The sequence below is a fragment of the Stenella coeruleoalba genome (genome assembly GCF_951394435.1).
Source record: "Stenella coeruleoalba genome assembly, chromosome: 6".
Lineage (NCBI taxonomy): Eukaryota > Metazoa > Chordata > Mammalia > Artiodactyla > Delphinidae > Stenella > Stenella coeruleoalba.
In genome coordinates this window covers 118,409,344-118,433,561 of record NC_137151.1, presented here as the reverse complement: position 1 = coordinate 118,433,561, position 24,218 = coordinate 118,409,344, and the positions used below count along the sequence as shown (strand labels likewise).

The 24,218-nt window shown below is 43.1% G+C and overlaps 1 protein-coding gene across 2 annotated transcripts in view; it reads left to right on the top strand.

The window, feature by feature from the left end:
- Positions 1 to 24,218, top strand: part of DNER (delta/notch like EGF repeat containing) — a 326,041-nt gene that overhangs the window by 156,505 nt on the left and 145,318 nt on the right. For both annotated transcript variants that reach the window (XM_079924540.1, XM_079924541.1), the window contains exon 5: positions 14,293 to 14,438. In XM_079924540.1, the coding sequence (XP_079780666.1) occupies positions 14,293 to 14,438 (146 nt within the window). The remainder of the gene's footprint in view (positions 1 to 14,292; positions 14,439 to 24,218) is intronic.

Below are 24,218 nucleotides of genomic sequence, written 5' to 3'. Positions count from 1 at the left end.
GATGATTTAAATGCGTGGCAATGGTAAAAGTATTACAGTTGGATCGTTGCTGTTATGTGCCGTTGTGTCTCGAATTCTGAAAGCATTTCTGGCCATACCTTACTTAGGAACCCACAGAAAATGAGAGTTTCTGGACAGGTGAATTTTCCAAAAAGCAATTTACTGCTGCAAGCAACAAAGCTTCAAAGCAAGCGAACAAGCAAATGAACAACAAGAGAATGCAGACTTTCACAAGGAAGTCCAAAGAGAGCTTTGTTGAGCAAAGGTAGCAAGAGCTTGGGCGAGGTCTAAGATGGTGGGTGTGGCCAGGCAGGTTCTCCGGCGAATGAAGCGTCAATGTAATTGTACCTGGGTGTAGTGACAGCTCTTTAGTGTTCCTTCACTTTCCCCCCTTAACTTGTGGTCTAACTGCAATCTGCATACGTGCAGTGGAAGGACAGCTGTGTTCCTGTAGCAGGAGGTGTATTCATAAGGCTTGTTTTAGCATCATGCTGCCCTGGATTTGGTCTAGGTTCAAGTTTGTACCCTGCATCAAGCTCTCTTTTTGCCTTTGGCCAGATACTGTCAAAAGATGATTTATTTCTCAGGTTTTGCTTCCCAGCCCCCAGGTATCGAGTCACAAATCCATGGGGATCCTGACTGACTTGTTAAGCTTTGCACTAACCTCCATCCCACCTTCCTAAAGCGTTGGCGCAGAGACGCCATCTTACCCCTGCTTCTGCAAATCGAATTGTGGGAATTGGAGGTGTTTGCCTTCCCAATGCCCAAGTTAATGCAAAAGCCCTGGGTCTCCAGCTGGAGCTGGATCTGTGATATTTTAAAGCTTTCATGCCTAGCTGGTGCCAGCCATGGAACTTCCTGGACAGTGAACAGTTTTTATAGGTTATAGTTTTGTGCCAAATGACTCGCCAAGTCTTAAAAGGAAAACTCAGCAGGCTGTTTCCAACGGTCAGAGATTTTATTTTGGACGCATGCATTCCCTTTAACAGGAAAGAAAACGGTCTTTAGCCAAACCACTGAAGTAAGAAATGCAAATCTCGCTTGTTCTTAATCCCAGTGAGACCTCAACTACTAAGTCCATTTAAGACCCTTTGGTCTTAATATTGAAGAAGCCAGTGGTAAGATGAGCAGTTAATGGCCAGGAGCCAGCCCTCTCGCGCTCTCTAATGGATACTGGACCAGTCCATCCCAAACGTAATGACAGGGTCCCCTTTCGGTTGTTCCCTACTTCTCATTGGCACCAAGGGAGTGAGTTTGGCGAAGTCGCTGTTCTAAAAGGACTGTAATGAAGGCAGAACATTTTATTACCGTGTTAATGAGCACAGTGTGGGCCCGAGGGCGGGACAGAGTGTTTGTGTGTGTCCGTGCAAGAGTTAGGGGCAGTGGGGACGTGCAGATGGGGACATGCAGAGAAGGAAACCCAGCCTTTATTTGTCATCGTAACTAGTTACCTGAGGGTGTTAACAGATCCCAGGATAATCTTTGGAGAGAGTTTTCCTTCGTTATTGTTTTAAAACTCGTTAGGGAAATCACTCAGTTGTGCAGTGAGTAGAAGTGGACGTTTCAAGTGCAGTGTTATCTTTTCCCCCTCCCTCCCTCCCTCCCCTTTCCCTTCCTTTCCCAGCCTCTGAACCCTTGAGCTGAATGGTGACCTTGAGACATTTTTCTCTGTCATGGGCCGCAGTCTCCTCCTTGTGGTTCTTTATCTCCTTCATGATACAGAAATCTTTTCTTTTCTTTTTTTTTAAAGAAGATGTTGGGGGTAGGAGTTTATTAATTTACTTATTTATCTTTGCTGTGTTGCATCTTCGTTTCTGTGCGAGGGCTTTCTCTAGTTGTGGCAAGCAGGGGCCACTCTTCATCGCGACGCGCGGGCCTCTCACTATCGCAGCCTCTCTCGTTGCGGAGCACAGGCTCCAGACGCGCAGGCTCAGTAGTTGTGGCGCACGGGCCTAGTTGCTCCGCGGCATGTGGGATCTTCCCAGACCGGGGCTCGAACCCGTGTCCCCTGCATTAGCAGGCAGATTCTCAACCACTGAGCCACCAGGGAAGCCCAGAAATCTTTTCTTAATCAAGCCGACTAAGGAAAAGTCTTATTTGTTTTTAGTTAAATTTTCTAATACGATTCTGGTCTGGTCTAATCTCTATTTATCGATATAACACTAAGTTTATTCTGTGAATATTGGTCTGTAAAGCTTGGTTCTGGGCTCTGGTCTTTCTCTCTCTTCTCTGAGAGTGCACTTTTGTCCCAATGGTGTAGAACCCCCAGATTCAGATGAGGCCCAGATTTAAATCATCAGCCCTGATGTTCCAAACTACCCGTGTCCTATGTTGAACCACCAGCTTGGCCGCTCCATTTGCGTGTGTGTGGAGGGGCACGTCTCATCTGAATCTCTGACTTAACCTGCCCACGGCGGACATCCTGGTCACTTTCCAGCACCACTGCACACGCCGTTGCCACACTACGTATGATTCCTTCTTTTCCCTCATCCAATCCTTACGAAAGTCTTCTTGGCTCTTCCTCCAAAACGTGATCTTTGAAAAAGCATAAATCCTGTGTTTTCCACACTCTTTGGTGGATTCCCGTTGCCCTAAGGGTCACGAGACCCCCTCTAATCTGGCCCGTCCTGCCTCTCTGTCCTCATCTGGGCGCTGGCCCTTGACACACTGACCTTCTCATCCATCTGACACACTGACCTCAGCCATCTGACACGCTGACGTCCTCAGCTCTCTTCACTGGTTCTTTTGCAGCCTTCAGGATGCAACCTGAACGCTGCCTGCTACCTGGAGCTCAGTCATCGCCTGCTGAGCGAGCTCAGCTCTCCTTCTGTCCTGGGTGGCACCCCATCCCCCCACAGCTGGGTGATACACCCAGAATGCACGATGTCTCCACTTAGAGGGACTCAGTATTTTGGCCTCATAATCAGAATCATAGAGTTGGACTGAACACAGTTATTCAAACAAATGTTTATCCATGAACTGTTTCAGAGAACTCTCATTTTACATGTGTTGTGGTTGGAATGAGGAATCTAAGGCACGAGCATGAGAAGATGATGAGATGTCCTTCCATAAAAAACGGTGGGAGAACCCCTGAAACTTTTGCTGGACAGCCTTCATTTTCTTTTCTCCATTTCTGCTTTCCTTGTCTTTCTGTATTAGTGTCTCCTTTTCTTCTGTCTCATGCAGTTTCTATCTCATGCTTTGGTTTTCTTTTTCTATCTTCCTTCCTCCATCCCTCCCTCCTTCCTTCTTTCTATTTCCCTTTCCCTTTTATATTTCTCCTCTATCTGTTCCCCTTTCTTGCTTATAATTTAAACCATGCTTTTGCTGGAGCAACTTCATAGCCTCCTATGTGGTATCAGCTCTTTCGTTTTGGAAAAGGCCATAGAAAGTGCAGGTGTTGACAAAAGCTCATTCTCTAACAGCTCTGTGGACAGAACTGGGGTGTCACCCTCACTCTGACTTTACTGGTTTTTGTCTTTAGTTAGTCAGTTGCCCTATAGTTCTTGGAATTCTGAATGAGGACAAAGCTTTTTATTCAGGCCTGTCTCAGGAATTACGTTACATATATTGATTTCATACCATTAAGGAAGAGAAAAAAAAACTGTGATCATTTCCTTGGCATTTCTTATAAGCGTGTTAGAAGTGGCACCGTTTTGAGCGCTGAGTCAAAGAACTCACACTGGCTTTTCAACAACCCTCAAATGATCACCCATAAAGCCCCAAAGAACTTTTTTAAAAAAAAATGAATTCTATTTTATTTCAGATTCCTCCTGCTGCTGCTTTGTAAAGAGCACAGTTCCTGCGCTTGGCACGAGGGCTTTCCTGAGGGCTACTGTGCTCTCACCCAGCTGCAGCTTGAGGAGAGTTAAAATGGACAGGATTACTTTTCATTAGGAGGAACGCCAAGCATTTTTCCCTTAGACATGATCAAAGGGAGGTGCAGACAACTCACTGAAATTACACCTACCTGGAAGGGGCCGCCGTGCACCGTTCTCCTCACGTGCACAGAGCACTGCTGAAGATAACATGCCTATTACGCTGTTGACTCCTGTGGGGGGATTAGGTGACATCATCAGAAATTACGTAGTAATGTGTGATGCACTGCTGTAAAGATTGATTTCTTTAAGAGTTTACTAAGGGATTTTAGGACCCAAATACTCAGTCTTGTTAAGCAAATAAAGCTAATGTAGAAACTTTTATCAAAGTTGTCTCCAAGAACTTCAGAGACTTATGATGAGTGAGGGAATATGAATATCACCGAAATATCACAGAGTTGCCTAGACTTTCAAAAACAGACGGGCACAGTGTGCGTTCAGAGGCTCACGTGCCTCTAGTTCAAGGTGATCATCACCTTAACAGGAACATTACTTCTGTGGCTTAGATGTGTTTTTCTATCAGACCAGTGGTTCTTAAGTGGAAGCCCATGTCCGAATTACTTAAGGAGTCTTTTAAAATAATATGCCTAGGGCTTCCCTGGTGGCGCAGTGGTTGAGAGTCTGCCTGCCGATGTAGGGGACACATGTTCTGTGCCCCGGGCTGGGAAGATCCCACATACTGCGGAGTGGCTGGGCCCGTGAGCTGTGGCCACTGAGCCTGCACGTCTGGATCCTGTGCTCCGCAACGGGAGAGGCCACAACAGTGAGAGTCCCGCGTACCACAAAAGAAAAATAAATAAATAAAAATAAATAAAAATAATATGCCTAAACTCCCAGAGTGTATATTGGGCTTTCAGGAAGAAATTTGTTGAGTGTCTTTTTTTTTTTTTTTTGGCTGCATCAGATCTTAGTTGCGGCACTCGGGGTCTTTGTTGAGGCACGTGGGATCTTTCCTTATCGTGCGCGGGCTTGTCTCTAGTTATGGCGTGTGAGTTTTTTTCTCTCTCTAGTTGTGGCCCACAGGCTTAGTTGCCCTGTGGTATGTGGGATCTTAGTTCCCCGACCAGGGATCAAACCCGTGTCCCCTACATTAGAAGGCAGTTCCCTTACCACTGGACCACCAGGGAAGTCACCTGTTTACTCTCTTAATATGGAGTGTTTCACGTGCTCAAACGAAGTGTTCCCACTGCTGCCCTGAGGCATCTCGAATCACTTCTAGAACTAGGGCTCACTGTGCAATGGGGGACCCCTGGAAGGGAGTGAGCTGAAGGTTTCTACCCTAAAGATTCAGAGTCAAGGGCTTTTAAGCAATAATTATTGGATAGTCAACTACATTGAAAACCAGAACGTACTGAGGACAACACCAAGCACTGAGAGAAATTACGTTACATACATACATGCGCACAGACACACACACACACATATATACATACGTATGTAAAGTTATTTCCTCTGATCGTGACACTATTCTCCCTTTTCCTTCGCCTGATGAGTTTCCACATATCCTTTGAAACTCAGCTTCACCACACTTTCCCTAGAAAGCCTTTCTTGCTCCCCTTAGGCTAGGTCAGATGCTCCTGACCCAGATAACTATATCGCTCACTTTATCTTCTGGGTTTCCCTGCTGGACTGTAAATTCCACGAGGACGTATATGACATCCATCTTTTATCCATGTATGCCCAGTGCCTACCATGGTGGTCACAGATCTTTTCAGTGTGGCTCCAGGTAGTAAATATTTTAGACTTTGTGGACCATCCAGTCTCTGTTACAACTACTCAACTCAGTCACAGTGCAAAAGAAGTCCAGACAATATGTACATAAATGAATAGACTATATTCTAATAAAACCTTATTTACAAAAATTTAAAAAAATAAATAACATGCTTACAGGGGCCCAGCCAAGACCATTGACACTGAATCACTTATGTTGGAACCTGGAAATATGTACTTGGAAAAAGCGCCTGCAAAAATATAAAGCTTCTGGTTTCTAAACTAGTTAAGGACCACGGCTCTTGACCAAAGTGTGGAGTGACACAAACCAAAGGTGACTTCTCTCTCTAACCTTAGAATCTAATACAGTGCTGGGTTTGGAGAAGTGAGCGCAGGAAATGTTCTTTCAGGAAATGGAAGCGAACTATTTAGAAAACTATACTGTGCATATTTTAAACTGCTCATTCAATTGAATTTCTTTTTTTGACTGAATCAGGAGAAGATTTTAATTTATAGTTTTAAGCAGCATTTTTTTTATTTTTAAATTTTATTTTATTTATTTTTTTATACAGCAGCTTCTTATTGGTCATCAATTTTATACACATCAGTGTATACATGTCAATCCCAATCGCCCAGTTCATCACACCACCACCCCCACCCTCCGCCGCTTTCCCCACTTGGTGTCCATATGTTTGTTCTCTACATCTGTGTCTCTATTTCTGCCCTGCAAACCGGTTCATCTGTACCATTTTACTAGGTTCCACATATATGCGTTAATATACGGTATTTGTTTTTCTCTTTCTGATTTACTTCACTCTGCATGACAGTCCCTAGGTCCATCCACGTCTCTACAAATGACCTAGATTCGTTCCTTTTTATGGCTGAGTAATATTCCATTGTATATATGTACCACTTATTCTTTATCCATTCATCTGTCGATGGGCATTTAGGTTGCTTCCATGACCTGGCTATTGTAAATAGTGCTGCAATGAACACTGGGGTGCATGTGTCTTTTTGAATTATGGTTTTCTCTGGGTATATGCCCAGTAGTGGGATTGCTGGATCACATGGTAATTCTATTTTTAGTTTTTTAAGGACCCTCCATACTGTTCTCCATAGTAAATGTATCAATTTACATTCCCACCAACAGTGCAAGAGGGTTCCCTTTTCTCCACACCCTCTCCAGCATTTGTTGTTTGTAGATTTTCTGATGATGCCCATTCTGACTGGTGTGAGGTGATACCTCATTGTAGTTTTGATTTGCATTTCTCTAATAATTAGTGATGTTGAGCAGCTATTCATGTGCTTCTTGGCCATCTGTATGTCTTCTTTGGAGAAATGTCTATTTAGGTCATATGCCCAGTTTTGGATTGGGTTATTTGTTTTTTTAGTATTGAGCTGCATGAGCTGTTTATATATTTTGGGGATTAATCCTTTGTCCGTTGATTCCTTTGCAAATATTTTCTCCTATTCTGAGAGTTGTCTTTTTATCTTGTTTATGGTTTCCTTTGCTGTGCAAAAGCTTTGAAGTTTCATTAGATCCCATTTGTTTATTTTTGTTTTTATTTCCATTACTCTAGGAAGTGGATCAAAAAAGATCTTGCTGTGATTTATGTTAAAGGGTGTTCTTCCTATGTTTTCATCTAAGAGTTTTATAGTGCCTGGTCTTACATTTAGGTCTCTAATCCATTGCGTTTATTTCTGTGTATGGTGTTAGGGAGTGTTCTGATTTCATTCTTTTACATGTAGCTGTCCAGTTTTCCCAGCACCACTTACTGAAAAGACTGTCTTTTCTCCATTGTATATCCTTGCCTCCTTTGGCATATATTAGTTGACCATAGGTGCGTGGGTTTATTTCTGGGCTTTCTATCCTGTTCCATTGATCTATATTTCTGTTTTTGTGCCAGTACCATATTTTCTTGATTACTGTAGCTTTGTAGTATAGTCTGAAGTCAGGAAGTCTGATTCCTCCAGCTCCATTTTCTTCTCTCAATACTGCTTTGGCTATTCAGGCTCTTTTGTGTCTCCATTCAAATTTTAAGATTTTTTGTTTTAGTTCTGTAAAAAATGCCATTGGTAATTTGGTAGGGATTTCATTGAATCTGTAGATTGCTTTGGGTAGTATAGTCATTTTCACAATATTGATTCTTCCAATCCAAGAACATGGTATATCTCTCCATCTGTTGGTATCATCTTTGATTTGTTTCATCAGTGTCTTATAGTTTTCTGCATACAGGTCTTTTACCTCCTTAGGTAGGTTTATTCCTAGGTATTTTATTCTTTTTGTTGCAGTGGTAAATGGGAGTGTTTCCTTAATTTCTCTTTCAGATTTTTCATCATTAGTGTATAGGAATGCAAGAGATTTCTATGCATTAATTTTGTATCCTGCAACTTTACCAAATTCATTGATTAGCTCTTGTAGTTTTCTGGTGGCCTCTTTAGGATTCTCTATGTAGAGTATCATGTCATCTGCAAACAGTTTTACTTCTTTTTTTCCAATTTGTATTCCTTTTATTTCTTTTTCTTCTCTGACTGCCGTGGCTAGGACTTCCAAAACGATGTTAAATAACAGTGGTGAGAGTGGACATCCTTGTCTTGTTCCTGATCTTAGAGGAAATGCTTTCAGTTTTCACCATTGAGAATGATGTTTGCTGTGGGTTTGCATATATGACCTTTATTATGTTGTGGTAGGTTCCCTCTATGCCCACTTTCTGGAGACTTTTTATCATAAGTGGGTGTTGAATTTTGTCAAAAGTTTTTTCTGCATCTATTGAGATGATCATATATTTTTTATTCTTCGGTTTGTTAATATGGTGTATCACATTGACTGACTTGTGTATATTGAAGAATCCTTGCATCCCTGGGATAAATCCCACTTGATCATGGTGTATGATCCTTTTAATGTGTTGTTGGATTCTGTTTGCTAGTATTTTGTTGAGGATTTTTGCATCTATATTCTTGAGTGATATTGGTGTGTAATTTTCTTTTTTTGTAGTATCTTTATCTGGTTTAGGTATCAGGGTGATGGTAGCCTCATAGAATGAGTTTGGGAGTGTTCCTTCCTCCACAAGTTTTTGGAAGAGTTTGAGAAGGATGGGTGTTAGCTTTTCTTTAAATGTTTGATAAAATTCACCTGTGAAACCATCTGGTCCTGGATTTTTGTTTGTTGGAAGATTTTTAGTCACAGTTTCAATTTCATTACTCGTGATTGGTCTGTTCATATTTTCTATTTCTTCCTGGTTCAGTCTTGGAAGGTTATACCTTTCTAAGAATTTGTCCATTTCTTCCAGGTTATCCATTTTATTGGCATAGAGCTGATTGTAGTAGTCTCTTAGGATGCTTTGTATTTCTGCGGTGTCTGTTGTAACTTCTCCTTTTTCGTTTCTAATTTTATTGATTTGAGTCCTCTCCCTCTTTTTCTTGATGAGTTTGGCTAATGGTTTATCAATTTTATCTTCTCAAAACACCAGCTTTATTTTTATTGATCTTTGCAATTGTTTTCTTTGTTTCTATTTCATTTATTTTTGCTCTGAACTTTATGATATCTTTCCTTCTGCTAACTTTGGGTTTTGTTTGTTCTTCTTTCTCTAGTTCCTTTAGGTGTAGGGTTAGATTGTTTATTTGAGATTTTTCTTGTTTCTTGAGGTAGGCTTGTATAGCTATAAACTTCCCTCTTAGAACTGCTTTTGCTACATCCCATAGGTTTTGGATCATCATGTTTTTGTTGTCATTTGTCTCTAGGTATTTTTTGATTTCCTCTTTGATTTTTTCAGTGATTTCTTGGTTATTTAGTAACATATTGTTTAGCCTCCATGTGTTTGTGTTTTTTACATTTTTTCCCTGTAATTGATTTCTAATCTCATAGTGTTGTAGTCATAAAAGATGCTTGATATGATTTCAATTTTGTTAAATTTACCGAGGCTTGATTTGTGACCCAGGATGTGATGTATCCTGGAGAATGTTCCATGCGCACTTGAGAAGAAAGTGTAATCTGCTGTTTTTGGATGGAATGTCCTATAAATATCAATTAAATCTATCTGGTCTATTGTGTCATTTAAAGCTTCTGTTTCCTTATTTGTTTTCATTTGTCCATTGGTGTAAGTGAGGTGTTAAAGTCCCCCACTGTTATTGTGTTACTGTCAATTTCCGCTTTTATAGCTGTTAGCAGTTCCCTTATGTATTGAGGTGCTCCTATGTTGGGTGCATATATATTTATAATTGTTATATCTTCTTCTTGGATTGATCCCTTGATCATTACGTAATGTCCTTCCTTGTCTCTTGTAACATTCTTTATTTGAAAGTCTATTTTATTTGATGCGAGTATTGCTATTCCAGTTTTCTTTTGATTTCCATTTGCATGGAATATCTTTTTCCATCCCCTCACTTTCAGTCTGTATGTGTCCCTAGGTCTGAAGTGGGTCTCTTGTCGACAGCATATATATGGGTCTTATTTTTGTATCCATTCAGCCAGTCTTTGTCTTTTGGTTGAAGCATTTAATCCATTTACATTTAAGGTAATTATCAATATGTATGTTGCTGTTACCATTTTCTTAATTGTTTTGGGTTTATTTTTGTAGGTCCTTTTCTTCTCTTGTGTTTCCCACTTAGAGAAGTTCCTTTAGCACTTGTTGTAGAGCTGGTTTGGTGGTGCTGAATTCTCTTAGCTTTTGCTTGTCTGTAAAGCTTTTGATTTCTCCATTGAATCTGAATGAGATCCTTGCCGGGTAGAGTAATCTTGGTTGTAGGTTCTTCCCTTTCATCACTTTAAGTTTATCATGCCACTCCCTTCTGGCTTGTAGAGTTTCTGCTGAGAAATCAGCTGTTAACCTTACGGGAGTTCCCTTGTATGTTATTTGTCATTTTTCCCTTGCTGCTTTCAGTAATTTTTCTTTGTCTTTAATTTTTGCCAATTTGATTACTATGTGTCTCGGCTTGTTTCTGCTTGGGTTTATCCTGTATGGGACTCGCTGCGCTTCCTGGACTTGGGTGGCTATTTCCTTTCCCATGTTAGGGAAGTTTTCAACTATAATCTCTTCATATATTTTCTCGGGTCCTTTCTCTCTCTATTCTCCTTCTGGGACCCTTATAATGCAAATGTTGTTGCATTTAATGTTGTCCCAGAGGTCTCTTAGGCTGTCTTCGTTTCTTTTCATTCTTTATTCTGTTCCATAGCAGTGAATTCCACCATTCTGTCTTCCAGGTCGCTTATCTGTTCTTCTGCCTCAGTTATTCTGCTATTGATTCCTTCTAGTGTAGTTTTCATTTCAGTTATTGTATCGTTCATCTCTGTTTGTTCTTTAATTCTTCTAGGTGTTTGTTAAACATGTCTTGCATTTTCTCAGTCTTTGCCTCCATTCTTTTCCTGAGGTCCTGGATCATCTTCACTATCATTATTCTGAATTCTTTTTCTGGGAGGTTGCCTATCTCCACTTCATTTAGTTTTTTTTCTGGGGTTTTATCTTGTTCCTTCATCTGGTGCATAGCTCTCTGCCTTTTCATCTTGTCTGTGTTTCTGTGAATGTGGTTTTTGTTCCACAGACTGCAGGATTGTAGTTCTTCTTGCTTCTGCTGTCTGCCCTCTCGTGGATGAGGCTATCTAAGAGGCTTGTGCAAGTTTCCTGATGGGAGGGACTGGTGGTGGGTAGAGCTGACTGTTGCTCTGGTGGGTAGAGCTCAGTAACACTTTAATCCACTTGACTACTGATGGGTGGGGCAGGGTTCCCTCCCTGTTGGTTGTTTGACCTGAGGCAACCCAACACTGGAGCCTACCTGGGCTCTTTGGTGGGGCTAATGGCAGCCTCTTGGAGGGCTCACACCAAGGAGTACTTCGCAGAACTTCTGCTGCTAGTGTCCTTGTCCCCACGGTGAGCCACAGCCACCCCCCGCCTCTGGAGGAGACCCTCCAACACTAGCAGGTAGGTCTGGTTCAGTCTCCCCAGGGGTCACTGCTCCTTCCCATGGGTCCCAATGTGCACAGTACTTTGTGTGTGCCCTCCAAGAGTGGAGTCTCTGTTTCCCCCAGTCCTGTCAAAGTCCTTCAGTCAAATCCCACTAGTCTTCGAAGTGCGATTCTCTAGGAATTCCTCCTCCCATAGTCGGACCCCCAGGTTGGGAACCTGATGTGGGGCTCAGAACCTTCACTCCAGTGGGTGGACTTCTGTGGTTTAAGTGTTCGCCAGTCTGTGAGTCACCCACCCAGCAGTTATTGGATTTGATTTTACTGTGATTGCGCCCCTCCTACTGTCTCATTGTGGCTTCTCCTTTGTCTTTGGATGTGGGATACCTTTTTTGGTGAGTTCCAGTGTCTTCCTGTTGATAATTGTCCAGCAGTTAGTTGTGATTCTGGTGTTCTCACAAGAGGGAGTGAGAGCACGTCCTTATACTCCGCCATCTTGGTTCAGGGCCACCTCAGTTGAATTTCTACTGGCTCAGTAAATTTAACAGTTGAAAAGAATTTTTAAAATAACCTTTGGAGAGAGGCCTCTTCTAGAGAATTATAGAGCATTCTGCGATCTAAATGCTTAGTAAGGAGACAGATGGTATAGATTTTTCAAATAATTTAATGTGAAGCTAGAGAACAGAGCAAAGAGATGAAAAATACCTTTATAATTACTACCTGATTTTTACCTCCACTACTTTATGTGTAAAAATGTCTTTTAAAATAAGAATTCCGGTAGCACTTCTACATTGTACCAGGCTCTATTTCTCTATCAAAGTTGATAAGCAGTTTTTTTAGTAAACTGGAATTTATGTATTCTAATGATGGCTCTTCTTCCAAGTGGACTTGTTGGATGATAACACATTCTGGAAACTCCTCTTTGGGACTTGCCTTTACTGCTCTGGTCCTATGTGCACCTGTATCCTGACTTCCTACTTGCCACTTCTCTGAGACTTGTCCCTTGCCCTCAAGGAAGTTTCAGTAAAGGTGTTTCGACACGTAACCATCCAAGACATAAAATAATCAGGGACCTGTAGGAACAGTATGTACTTGAGTGCAGGTGGACATGGTTGAGCTGGGAGGGGGCTGGGGTATTGGGGAAAGACTTGTGACTAGGATGAGAACTGAGCTATGATCACTGGAGAAGGATCACAGTGTATTCCAGGCAAAGAGGCACCGTGGGAACGTTTACAGAGTTGGAATGAGCAGGGCGTTTGCAGGTGCCGGGAGGAGGTTTGAGGTGTCTGTGTGATGCGGGACCGTGACCAAGAAGTAGAAAGCTCTACAAAGGAGATGTGTTTGCCTAAACCGTCCTTTTCATTCTGTCCCAAAGCCAATTTACCATAAAGTTTTCAATAGGAAATCTTAGGAAGAAAGCAACTAGTTCTCTGTGGATGTAAAATACTACTCCGTGTCAGACCAGCAGTGCCTGTCTTTACTGAGACACTAAGAGATACTTGGCTCCTAATTCCAAACTTGAAGTTGAGGTGTGTCTCCACTCCACTCGGACTTGCACAAATTTCCCAACATAACCTTGATGCTTGTGAACAGGATTAAATCCTCTGCTGCTGTTTTGAACCCATCTTCTGCCTGCTAAAAACATCCCTTGCACTAATGTAGTGCTTTGCCCTTTGCAGATTTGTCCCTGCATGTTCCTTAGGGTCCAAGGAGCAGGGTGATCATGTTGCCCCATTTCCCAGACAGCCTCACTTCCTGCCTGTGTCCAGCTGTCATCATAAAAAGCATTCTTTTTTGATGTGAAAAGAGTCCCAGAAAAAAAGAAAATTGGGGCTTAGAGAGGCATGGCTGTCTAGAATCATTTCCACCCCCTTGTCTTAAGCACCTTTTCTGGGTAATGCAGGAGTCTTTCTCCTGGGTGATGCAGGTGTTAATTATAAGTTGTTCATTTTGAAGTTAAAAATCATTCCTAAATAAATGAATATTCTTATTAGAAAAAGGTACACTCTCTTAATGAAATAATTATATCACTGGTGCACAGTACTTACAGTATTATTTCCTCATGCCAGTTGGAGACTATTATTTATTCCATATTTATTGCTACCAACCATGTACAAATAGCTGCACTTGACATAAAGATCATTCAGTGATAAATAGGACACATTAGTGCTTTTATGATCAGTGTTCAACTATGATTGGTCCTGTTTTATTAGATGGTTAAAACCACGTAACTGAAATTGATACAGCACAGTCAGATTGGTGATCAAGTAGATATTTATGAGAAAACCCAACATAGAATGTGACCCATGTTGCATGCCCCCTCTTGAGGGCACTGAGCTGCTCGGGCAGACCCATAGAGCAGGGTGGGTGGGGGAGATTTAGGGCTTGCGACTATTCGGAGCAGCCAGGAAGACAGGGAGTAGGGAGATGCAAGCACGTGGCTCGCCAGGGAAAAGACGAGTTCAAAAGCAGAGAGAATTCTAAGGTGCTAATGCAGGGATGGAATTCAGAGACAGGGTGGCCCACAGAGGGCAGGAACAGGAGCAAAGCAAAGCAGCTAAGGTGATGACGGAGTGCCTGGCGCTCCTTTTCCTTGGCGACCGGCATCCCTCATGATGCTTGGGAAGAGTAGCCTACCTTAAGGGCCCGAGGTCTGAATGGCCACTAGCCACGCGCTTTTATGCCGTGGTTTAACTTACTGCATTTTGTTTTGTTTGCCATACTTGAATGTTGTGTAAACTGTAGTCATAGCCTTGTCAGAAGAATGCTGGTTGGCTTTACGTTTACTATTGTCCCATTTTCTTTTAGGTTTTGTGAATAATTCTGTTACTAAATCTATCGTGGCTTTGCGCTTGACTCTGGTGGTGAAGCCCAGCACCTGTGCACCAGGAGAGAGCCACGCAAACGACCTGGAGTGCTCGGGGAGAGGAAGGTGCACCACGAAGCCATCAGAGGTGAGGGGACACCTGGGAGCTTTAAAAATGTATATTTACATAAGGCTACATTTACATATAAACACAGGCACACATATATATATACACACACACATATACGTGCACAGACACATATACACACACATATACACACACCTACACACACACATATACACACACACATATACATATACATATGTGTGTGTGTATGTGTGTATATATATATATAAAGGAGGAAGGAGGAGAGAGCAAGTGCATTTGCTGAAAGTCTCCCCGAATTTCTGGTTTTAGTTATTTGTATGCAACATACAGATATATAAATTTCCATATAATTTTTAAACGAAGTACTAAAAAAGTTGTGCAGTGCTGGACCTCCTCATTTTGGTATCACGTAAGGATTTTGTGAGAAGTATTATCATATCTGGTAGCAGAATTGAGAAGCAGAAGAAAGAAAAGCTAAGACAGAGTCATCTCCTTCCCATTTGCGACCCAATTCCCTCCTTAGACTTTGCACGTCTCCAGGGCCGACAGCAGAGTTACAGAAGTAAAGGAAAAGTAAGAGGAGGAACGGGGAGGAGGTAGGGGCTAGAAGGCTGACTCACTGTGTTTGGCCTTCATGGACCAGCGCCATCAACTCTGGAAGACCTGAGCCCCGTCCCCTCTTCTTTTTAGCAGCTGAGGTCACGTGGGCAGGGGACAGGGGCTGAGGACATGTCCCAAGTGACGGGGACCAAGAGTCAGACCAGGAAAGGACCAGCCATCCCGGAAGCTAGTCTCCGTCACTATAGGGCTCCCTTAGAACAATCTCGGCAGGTGGAGTCCAGGCTCCACCCGATCAGGGTGAGACAGGGAGACTCTGCACCTTACCAGGGGCCCTGTTCCATTAAGGGACTCCCATCTGTCTCACCACTTGCTACGTCCAACTCCTGCATCTTTTTCTCCATTCCCCTCTCCCCAGTTCTACACAGATTTATATTGAGGTTCATGCTACATGAAAGTGGGTTCCCCAAATCCACAAAGAGCATGGTTTATTTTAGACCAATGTGAAGGGTAACACAGGTAAATTTTCTTTGGTGACACCTCCTTGTGGTAATGTCAGCACGTGCAGTAACAGTGGTGTGAACTTAGACGTGAGAGGTCTGGGGCTAATGGACTAAAGGGCTGTTGAAGACACTTTCGAGTACTGCTCATGTTGTCTTGGGAAACCTATGTCTTCGATGTAACATTGCAGGGGCTTAAATATACCATTTTCTCGTAAGATGTCCCCTGTAGGAGGCAGAATGTGGTTAGGAACCCAAGAAAGTAGCAGGGATAATAATTTCTGATAAATCTTTGAAAAGGGGCACGAGGGTAAACCAAAGCCACAGCCAGATCCCTGGGGGAAGGGAGAGTGACTGGCGCGAAGCCAGGAGGTGAAGCGTGAGATTTCTTTCACAAGCCGAGCCTGCCCTGTAGGTCCCGTTTTCTTCTGTCTCGGCCAACTTGGGCTTGCCTCGTTTCTGTCCTGAGGGGAAGCTTTATTTATCAACTCCTTCTATGCAAAAATAAACAAAGTAAAGGGTATTGAGTGTTCTTCTATGACCATCAAGGCTAGGGAGGGGTACAAAAACGTGGAAGCAGTGGCGAACTTATCTGATTAGGAGATTCAAGCTATGTCAGATGGAAGGAGTGGGGAGCTTATCTGATAAGGAGGTTCTAGAAGAGGTGAACCTGAGAGGCTGAGGAATGCAACTGCTCGAGGTGGAAGAGGTCAGACCCTCCAAGTGAGGCTGCAAAGCGGAGGCACACGGGTCTTGCCCAAATTCATTCTTAATATTCCCGGTGAACAATTCTGCGGCCCCATTAGCCCTTGAAAAGATCATATTGGTGACAGAGAAACGTCTTCAACGAGGGACCGAGGGCTGTCTTTAGAATCTCGGGCTGACACAGTGGTTGAGACACCTTGTGCGCTTTCTCTTTAATGGATGACGCTTCCGGGGAAACTTTTCATCCGAAAAGCAGTCACCCTGTTATCTTAACACATGCGTGTTGGTGGCGTGCAGCCTGCCCGGGAGTCTCATCTGTGTGAAAGCTCTAGCTAAGAGGCTCTGCCTGGTGGCTTAGAATGGACTCGTTGCAAAGGCAGTAGCAGTATTGAGCACCTGGCACGTAACTTGGCAAACGTTGCCAGAGTGCTTTGTTTTTTTGTGAGAAAATGACTCAAAAGCCTTGGAATCCATGCTAATATCAGCACAGCTCCGTTATGGGTACCAGCTCCTGAGTGCCCCTTCCCGAGATAACCCCTCTGCCCCCTGCCCCTACCTCCCAGTTCCACACCAGGTGCTTCTAAAGTATAGAACTCTGCTGTTGTTGATTCTGTCAAAGCCTGCATTTACCTTCAGTGAATTTAAGGAAACTGTGGCCAGTCATCCTGTCTGAGACATGATAATAACCCCTGGTGACTCTAAGCAAATGATCAGGCCGGAATTACCATGTCCATTTACAGACCTACCACATTGTTATCTTGATGAGAAACATCTGGAGGCCAGTCTCACTGTTCCCCAAAAGACGCTGGGGGGTTGAAGAGCCACGGCAGCAGTGGGAATGGGAAGGCGGGGCATCTCTTCTGTGTCCACTCGAGTCCCGTGGTTTTCTGTGATTGTTGTTTTGGCTGTTGTAGCAGCTTACGCTGTTGCTAGCAATAAAAGATTGTTGTTCTCAAGTTTCTTTTTACTGTTTCTCAAAATTAGGAGTTACGTAGCCCAGCCTTCCACCTAATGCAAGAATCTGTCGTACCAAACGAAAAGAACTGTATTTGGTGGTTTAGTTTTATTGTTTCTCATCATTTTTATATCTTTTGTTAGATCGTTCATCAAGATAAAAGCAATTCTGTTACTTCCACGCTACTCTCATTTTGTAATGGGGCTCATTTCTCTTTTGTTAGATGTGCTTTGGCTGGAGGATATTTCAGTTTTGAGTGATGGGTGGTTTGTGATAAAGCTTTTGCTTGCTGTTCTTAGATATCCCACCAACCTGGGAAGGTCTTTTAAAATGTTTACTATAGGGCTTCCCTGGTGGCGCAGTGGTTGAGAGTCCGCCTGCCGATGCAGGGGACACGGGTTGGTGCCCCAGTCCGGGAAGATCCCACATGCCGCGGAGCGGCTGGGCCCGTGAGCCATGGCTGCTGAGCCTGCGCGTCCGGAGCCTGTGCTCCACAACGGGAGGGGCCACGACAGTGAGAGGCCCGCATACCGCCAAAAAAAAAAAAAAAAAAAGTTTACTGTAACACTGTAGTATTTGAAAACTGCTTTTGTTACAAGGGTTGATTCTTATCTTCTCTTTATGAAAAAAAATTTGACTGTTGACCACTACTTCTTCTTGAACTTTGTCACCAAGGTTGGCTGCTGCCTATTTTAATGATTCCTTAATTACCTTATAGGTGACTGTCAGGGCTCTTTGCTGGTGTGGGCCTTCAGCCTTCTTTAGATCCATTTGGGTTCCATGACCCTGTCTCTCAAGAGCATGAGATGTGTATTAATCAGGGTTCTCCAGAGAAATAGAACCAAGAGGATATATCTCTATCTCTCCCTCTCTATGTATATATATGATATCTATGTATATATATAGATTTAAAATTTATGTATGTAATTTTAATGTTTATTATATATGTGTACATGCACACACACACACACACACACACACACACACACACACATATATATAAATCAATCAATTAAGGAGATTTATTTTGAGGAATTGGTTCATTGTGGCTCTACCATTATGGCGTCTTGGGGAATCCAAAATCTGATGAGGGAGGCTGCTGGGCTGGAGACTCAGGAAAGAGTTGCAGTTCTAGTACAGAGACAGTCTGCTGGTGAACCAGGAAGAGCTGATGTTGCAGGAGAAGTCTGAAGGCAGAATTCCTCTTGCTGGGGGAGGTCAGCCTTTTGTTCCATTCAGACCTCAACTGATTGGACGAGGCCCACCCTTATTGTGGAGGGCAATCTGCTTTACTCTAAATCCACCGGTTTAAATGTAAATCTCATCCAAACATACCCTCACAGAAACATCCAGAATAATGTTTGATCAGTTACTTAGACACCATGGCCCATCCAAGTTGCCACATAAAATTAACCGTCACAAGATTCTCTCCACTTTTTTTCTCTGAATCATTGTTGCTCCCTTTCTACCCAATTGCACCTTTTGCCCAACAAAGTTAAAGGATTGGTTTTAAATTTTACTTTGCCTAAGATTTACCTGAGGCTCTTGACAAAAGTCCTATTCCAGGCCCACCACTCAGATCATGATGCCTTTTGTTGGGCAGCCAGGCAAGTCTGATGCAAAAGTTGACAGTGGATCATAATTCTGGAAATAGAGGTCTCAAGAGCCATGCTTACCGTCTTCCTATTCTTGCTGATTCCCTAGAGCAAATATGCACCATATTTGTATTCCAAGATTTCATTGTTAATAATTTCAAGGTCACGCGAAGCCAGTCAAAAAGATAAATGCTGTTAAGTGATATAATGGTTCAGTCCATATCACAAAGCTTTCCTATTCATTGGCCCTGGTCTATATTGATAGGTGAATGGGGTCAGGCCTCCATTCTTAGAAGATTCCTTAGAAACCTGTCTAGTGCTTGCCTTCTGAATCCATCATCCTTAGGCTGTTTAGATGGGAAACTAGAGCTGACTACTCAGACTTTGTTTTGAGAAAGAATTGAGCCGGCCTCATGGCAAGGAGCCATTCTTAATCCCTTCTAGAGCTGGTGGCTTAGTTCTGTCTTGAGGTGTGGGCCCGTGCATGAGCAGAGCGCTGGAGTGTTGACTTCCGGAGATTCCTGACCTTCTGTGACCTCCCTCCCTCCTCTTGGAAGGCAAAGACTCAAGCCCTAGGAAGTCCTGGTCTTCCTACAGATGAGTGTTTCCGGTTAGGTTGGGTTTAGAAATAAGTCATTGGCCTGAACCGGTTGCTTTATCTGTTGCTTGATAACACCTGCTGTCCTTGCTCCACACCCCATGTGGTCTAGGTAAGGGCCACTGTCCTTCCAGGAGCCTGTCTGTCTCCTATCAGCGTGCCTCTCCATCTTTTTCCCTTTTTCAAAAGCTCTTGCCCCTTTGGCAGGGCTCCCAGTGAATTCCCGTTTCTGAGGTTTGTTTACTTCAGCTCTGACTCACAGAGCAGAGCAACGAGCCAGCCGTGAGTTGGGAGCCTGGTCACCTTCCAGCCTCGGCCCCTCTCTCAACCCCTGCACGTCCCGCCCTCCCCGTCCCGATTCCTCTCTCGCATCTCCCTGGTTTTGCTCATGCTGTTTCCTCCATCTGGAATGCTCAGCTGCCCTCTGCCCCCTGCCCTTCCACCTGCCCAAATATATTTCAGGCTCAGCTCAAAATCTTTTTGCTTCTGGAAGCTGTCCCTCATCCCCCAGTGCAAACTCCCTCCTCTCAAGCCCTGTACATTTTATTTTTCTTATGAGACACATGACATTTGGTTTATGCTTCTATTTCATACACACGTTATTACTTGTGTTCACTTTAGTTCACATGCCACTTCCTGGGCAGAGTCACTGCTTGTCATGGGCCTGGTACTGCCCTAGGCTCTGGGCGATGCTCATATAAGGCATGCCCTTTGGGAAGGAGCTGGGAGGTTCAGGAGCTGGGAGCTGGACAGTAAATCATGGATTAGAGCAGTGGGAATGTGTGCTTTGGGAGAATCTTATAGGTGTGTTCTGGGAGCCCAGAGAAACATCCAGCTCAGACGTGGGATCATTGGGAGTTTCCCAGGGACATCTCAGATGGTGAGTTCCTTGACATTAGGAGTCACATCTGGTCCCCTTGGTATCCATTCTAACAACTAGCAAGGTGCTTTCTGCATGGGAGATGCTCAAAAACTGCCTATGAACTAAACAAACAGAATAAATAAAAGAACAAAGATGTGATGGGAAACCAGTTCTCTAGGTTTTCAGTTAGATATGTAATTTGCGTTATATGTTCGGTAAATATGGGAACATGAAAAGGACGTGGTGTATTTGTTTTATAAACTCATGAATCAGATTATATTTTCTGATCTAAGGCCTTCTCACAGATTGTGTGGTCCAGACTGTTGCTGGAACCCCTTAGGCGCATTTTAAGCAGTATTGCCAATCCTTTCCCTATCATTTAAAAAAGAAATAGGTCAGAATAATTTGAACAAATGGAATCTTTGATGCCATTCTTTTCTTGGTTTGAAACCAGTGGCGAACTCCTCTTTAGGTTAGGAAGTAGCAACGTGCCGGGGGGGCAGAAATAGATGTCATATTCTTTCGTCCATCACTTCTCTGAGAGCTAATTCTTCTACCATCATCAGTGTGAATAAAAAGGCCCTCATGAGACCTTGAAAAGGGCCTGAGACCTGGTAGGGTTGTGAGAAAGAAATGGGGTGACAGCATAGATGAGAAAGCCCATCAAAGTATCAAAGGAAAGGCATTCACTGTATCCTTTTGAGCACTAAAATAGCAGCTGACAGAGTGTGGAGTTGCTTTTAAAAGTTCTGTTTGGTATATAGTGGGGTTAGGTCCCCCACGGTTCTGCCGGCACTGGAGAGGAATTTCTCCTTTAAGTAGGGAACAAAACACAGCAAGAGAGGGTCAGAGTAGCACACTAGTGGATGGGAAAATACTTGATGAGCCAGTGGTTAGTGACGTGACAGAAAAAAAGACTAATTTATTCTTCTAAGGGAAGGGGGGACCCTTCTCTTGACTGAACAAATAGCTTATGGACAACGCTCATTAAAAGCATCTGAGCCAGAGTATAGAGGCTGAATGCCAAAATCAAGGTGTCTTGAGATCCATTTATTTGCTAATAAAAGATGGGTGATTTCTCCCACAGATTATACTTGCAGGAACCACTTTGTGGGCCTTTGAGAGAGAAAATACTTTTATGGGTAACAAAAATAGAATAATAAATATTGGAAACAGACTAAATACAGAGATCATAAAAGTAAGTTCACTAGCGGCAGGACAGGAATAAAGACACACGTAGAGAATGGACTTGAGGACACGGGGAGGGGGAAGGGTAAGCTGGGACAAAGCAAGAGAGAGGCATGGACATGTATACATTACCAAATGTAAAACAGATAGCTAGTGGGAAGCAGCCACATAGCACAGGGAGATCAGCTCGGTGCTTTGTGACCACCTAGAGGGGTGGGATAGGGAGGGTGGGAGGGAGACACAAGAGGGAGGGGATATGGGGATATATGTATACATATAGCTGATTCACTTTGTTATAAAGCAGAAACTAACACATCATTGTAAAGCAATTATACTCCAATAAAGATGTTAAAAAAAGAAAAAGAAAAATTATCTAAAACTTGGAAATGGGCAAACAGAAAAAAAAAAAAGTTCAGCCCAGTTGTTGCTGTTTCAATGGTCAAGGATCAGCTCGTCTAGAATTTCATGGACTTGTGTCTAAATTATAATTCTTGGTGCTAATGTAATTAAAGAGCCATTGCTGCCTTTTATGTTACAGACCGAAGGATGATCATATCTTTGCCTGCCACAAATATATGACAACATTTTGAGTCACTTATTATAAATTATTAAAAAAATTGTGAATTATGTCCCAAAAGATAGATGTCTTGTCAAGTTTCTGTTTGGCATCAGCATTTCCCAGAAGGTTGAAATGTGTCTCCCCAAGCTGACAGTTGTAGAGGCATTATTGGCTGGTGGCATTCCAAATATGTTAGGGTGAGGATTAGATCACTGGTGACGTTTCTAGGGTCATAACATTTAGAGTGGAGGGTGATTTTAGAGGCCTCTTCACCTATTTTGTTTTAAACGCCAGGAAACCGAGGTCTAAGGGAGATTTAAGCTCCGTGCCCAAAGCCCAACAGCTAATTCATAGTAGAGGCAGGAGAATGAAGGGAGATTTCTGGACTTTTGCTCCAGGGCTCCCCCTGCTGGGCAGTGTGGCCTCTAGCGGGACCTTCAGCATTTCAGTGTGAGTCTTGGTGCCTGTTTAGCATCTTCACGTAAAGTTTTACCGTTTACCGCAGGGAAGAATCAGGCATCATCGGGTTAAGATGATTTGACCTCGTGACCTGTTGGTTCAGCACTTCTCCAAGTTTAATGTGCACATGTGGGAATCTTGTTAAAAGTGCAGATCTGGACCAGTGGGTCTGGGGGTGGAGGCTGAGATGAGATGCTGCTAACCTTGTGAAATGCCATGGAAATCAACCAAGACATTAGAGGTCACTCAAGACCTTCCAAAGAGACTTAGAAGATTCAGCAACCTGGGTCCCATGGTTTTCTTTGGCATAAAATACAATAGGGGAGTAAGCTCTCTGGGACTCTTATTCTAGAGCAAAGTTTGAGAAAATCCCGGTATGGGTGAGATGAGGAACGCAGGGAAAGAGAAAATCCCTACAGGTGTGGCAGGCAGCCTTTTACAAGTAGCCCCAAACCTGTTCTTTTAGATTACAACCCCCCACCTCCAGGTTTACAGAGATGTAATTGACATAAGATTGCATTAGTTTCAGGTATACAACAAAATGATCCGATATATGTATATATTGTGAAACCATAATAAGTTTAGTTACCATCCATCACCATATAGTTACAATTTTTTTTCTTGTGATGAGAACTTTAAAGGTCTACTGTCTCAGAACTTGGAGATATAAAACACAGTACTGTTAACTATAGTCACCATGCTGTACATTACATCCCCAGGACTTATAAAATTCCAGTTGGAAAACAGAAAAGTTACAGGACTGTTTTTGCAGCCCCTGATTTTACAATCTGTTCTTTACACGCTCAGTCTTTACAGAGAGGAGAGATACTCATTCTATAACTCTGTATTGGAGACAGGTAACTATTATTCTCAGATTTTAATGGCTAGCTTTTAGAATACAGAAATAAGGTTCTGACTAGACTTTTATTCCAGAGAGGAGAAAACCATCTCTTTGGAACTTGGTGAGCTTGCTTTCCTTGTCTTTCCTCTCCCTGAGATGCTTATCCTTTTGTCCTAGTTTTCAGTCCACAAGTCAGTGAGCTGAGTGGAAGCCCCTGGGAATAACGCAGCTAAGCGGCTTTGCCGCTGGCGTCTGGTGGGGCTGCACACCACGTTCTTTAGGGATCTGAAAACTGTCAGCCACACTTGCTCACAAAAAACAAGTTCATTCCACTTACCATCTTGGAGAGTCATTTATTTCTCCCCATTTCCATCCCTCATCCAATGTTCTGTGAGCACCTCTAAGTGTCAGGCACGGAGCTTCACCCCAGCAAAACAGGGCGAGGAAAACCACCAGGGTCTCTGCTCTCTTGATGTCAAAAGTCAGAAAACTGGCTTTGGAAATCACTGAACTTGACCTTCCCCTGATGCCCAAATCTCCTCTGAAACATTATCGACTTCCTCAGCCTCTAATTAAATATCTAGCCAGTGACCATCTGCAGCAATTTGGTACTGCTTTCAGACTTTGAGGAGGAAAAAACCCTTTGAATGTTCCCCACCATGTTCTTAGTATGGCTTTAAAGTATAAATGGACTCATCTGTTTCCCTGAAGTCGAGGAAATTAGAGCTTCGGTTTGATTCTGGTGTTTGCCCCATTCCTTCTGCGACATCCTCTTGCGTTTCGAGAATCAGTGAGTGGGGTTGGTGAATGGCTCTGCAGTTTATCCTTCCCAGTTGTGGAGTGTTAGGTGGTTGGGAGTGAAAGTCATGTGTTAGGGGTTAGTGCAGCATAATTTTTCCCAAACCAGACAGAGACACCAGAGAGCTCTGGGTGTATGTTACTAACGTGTCTTAATGGCGCGCAGCATTAGGGGTTTCGACATGGTATTATTTGAAATCT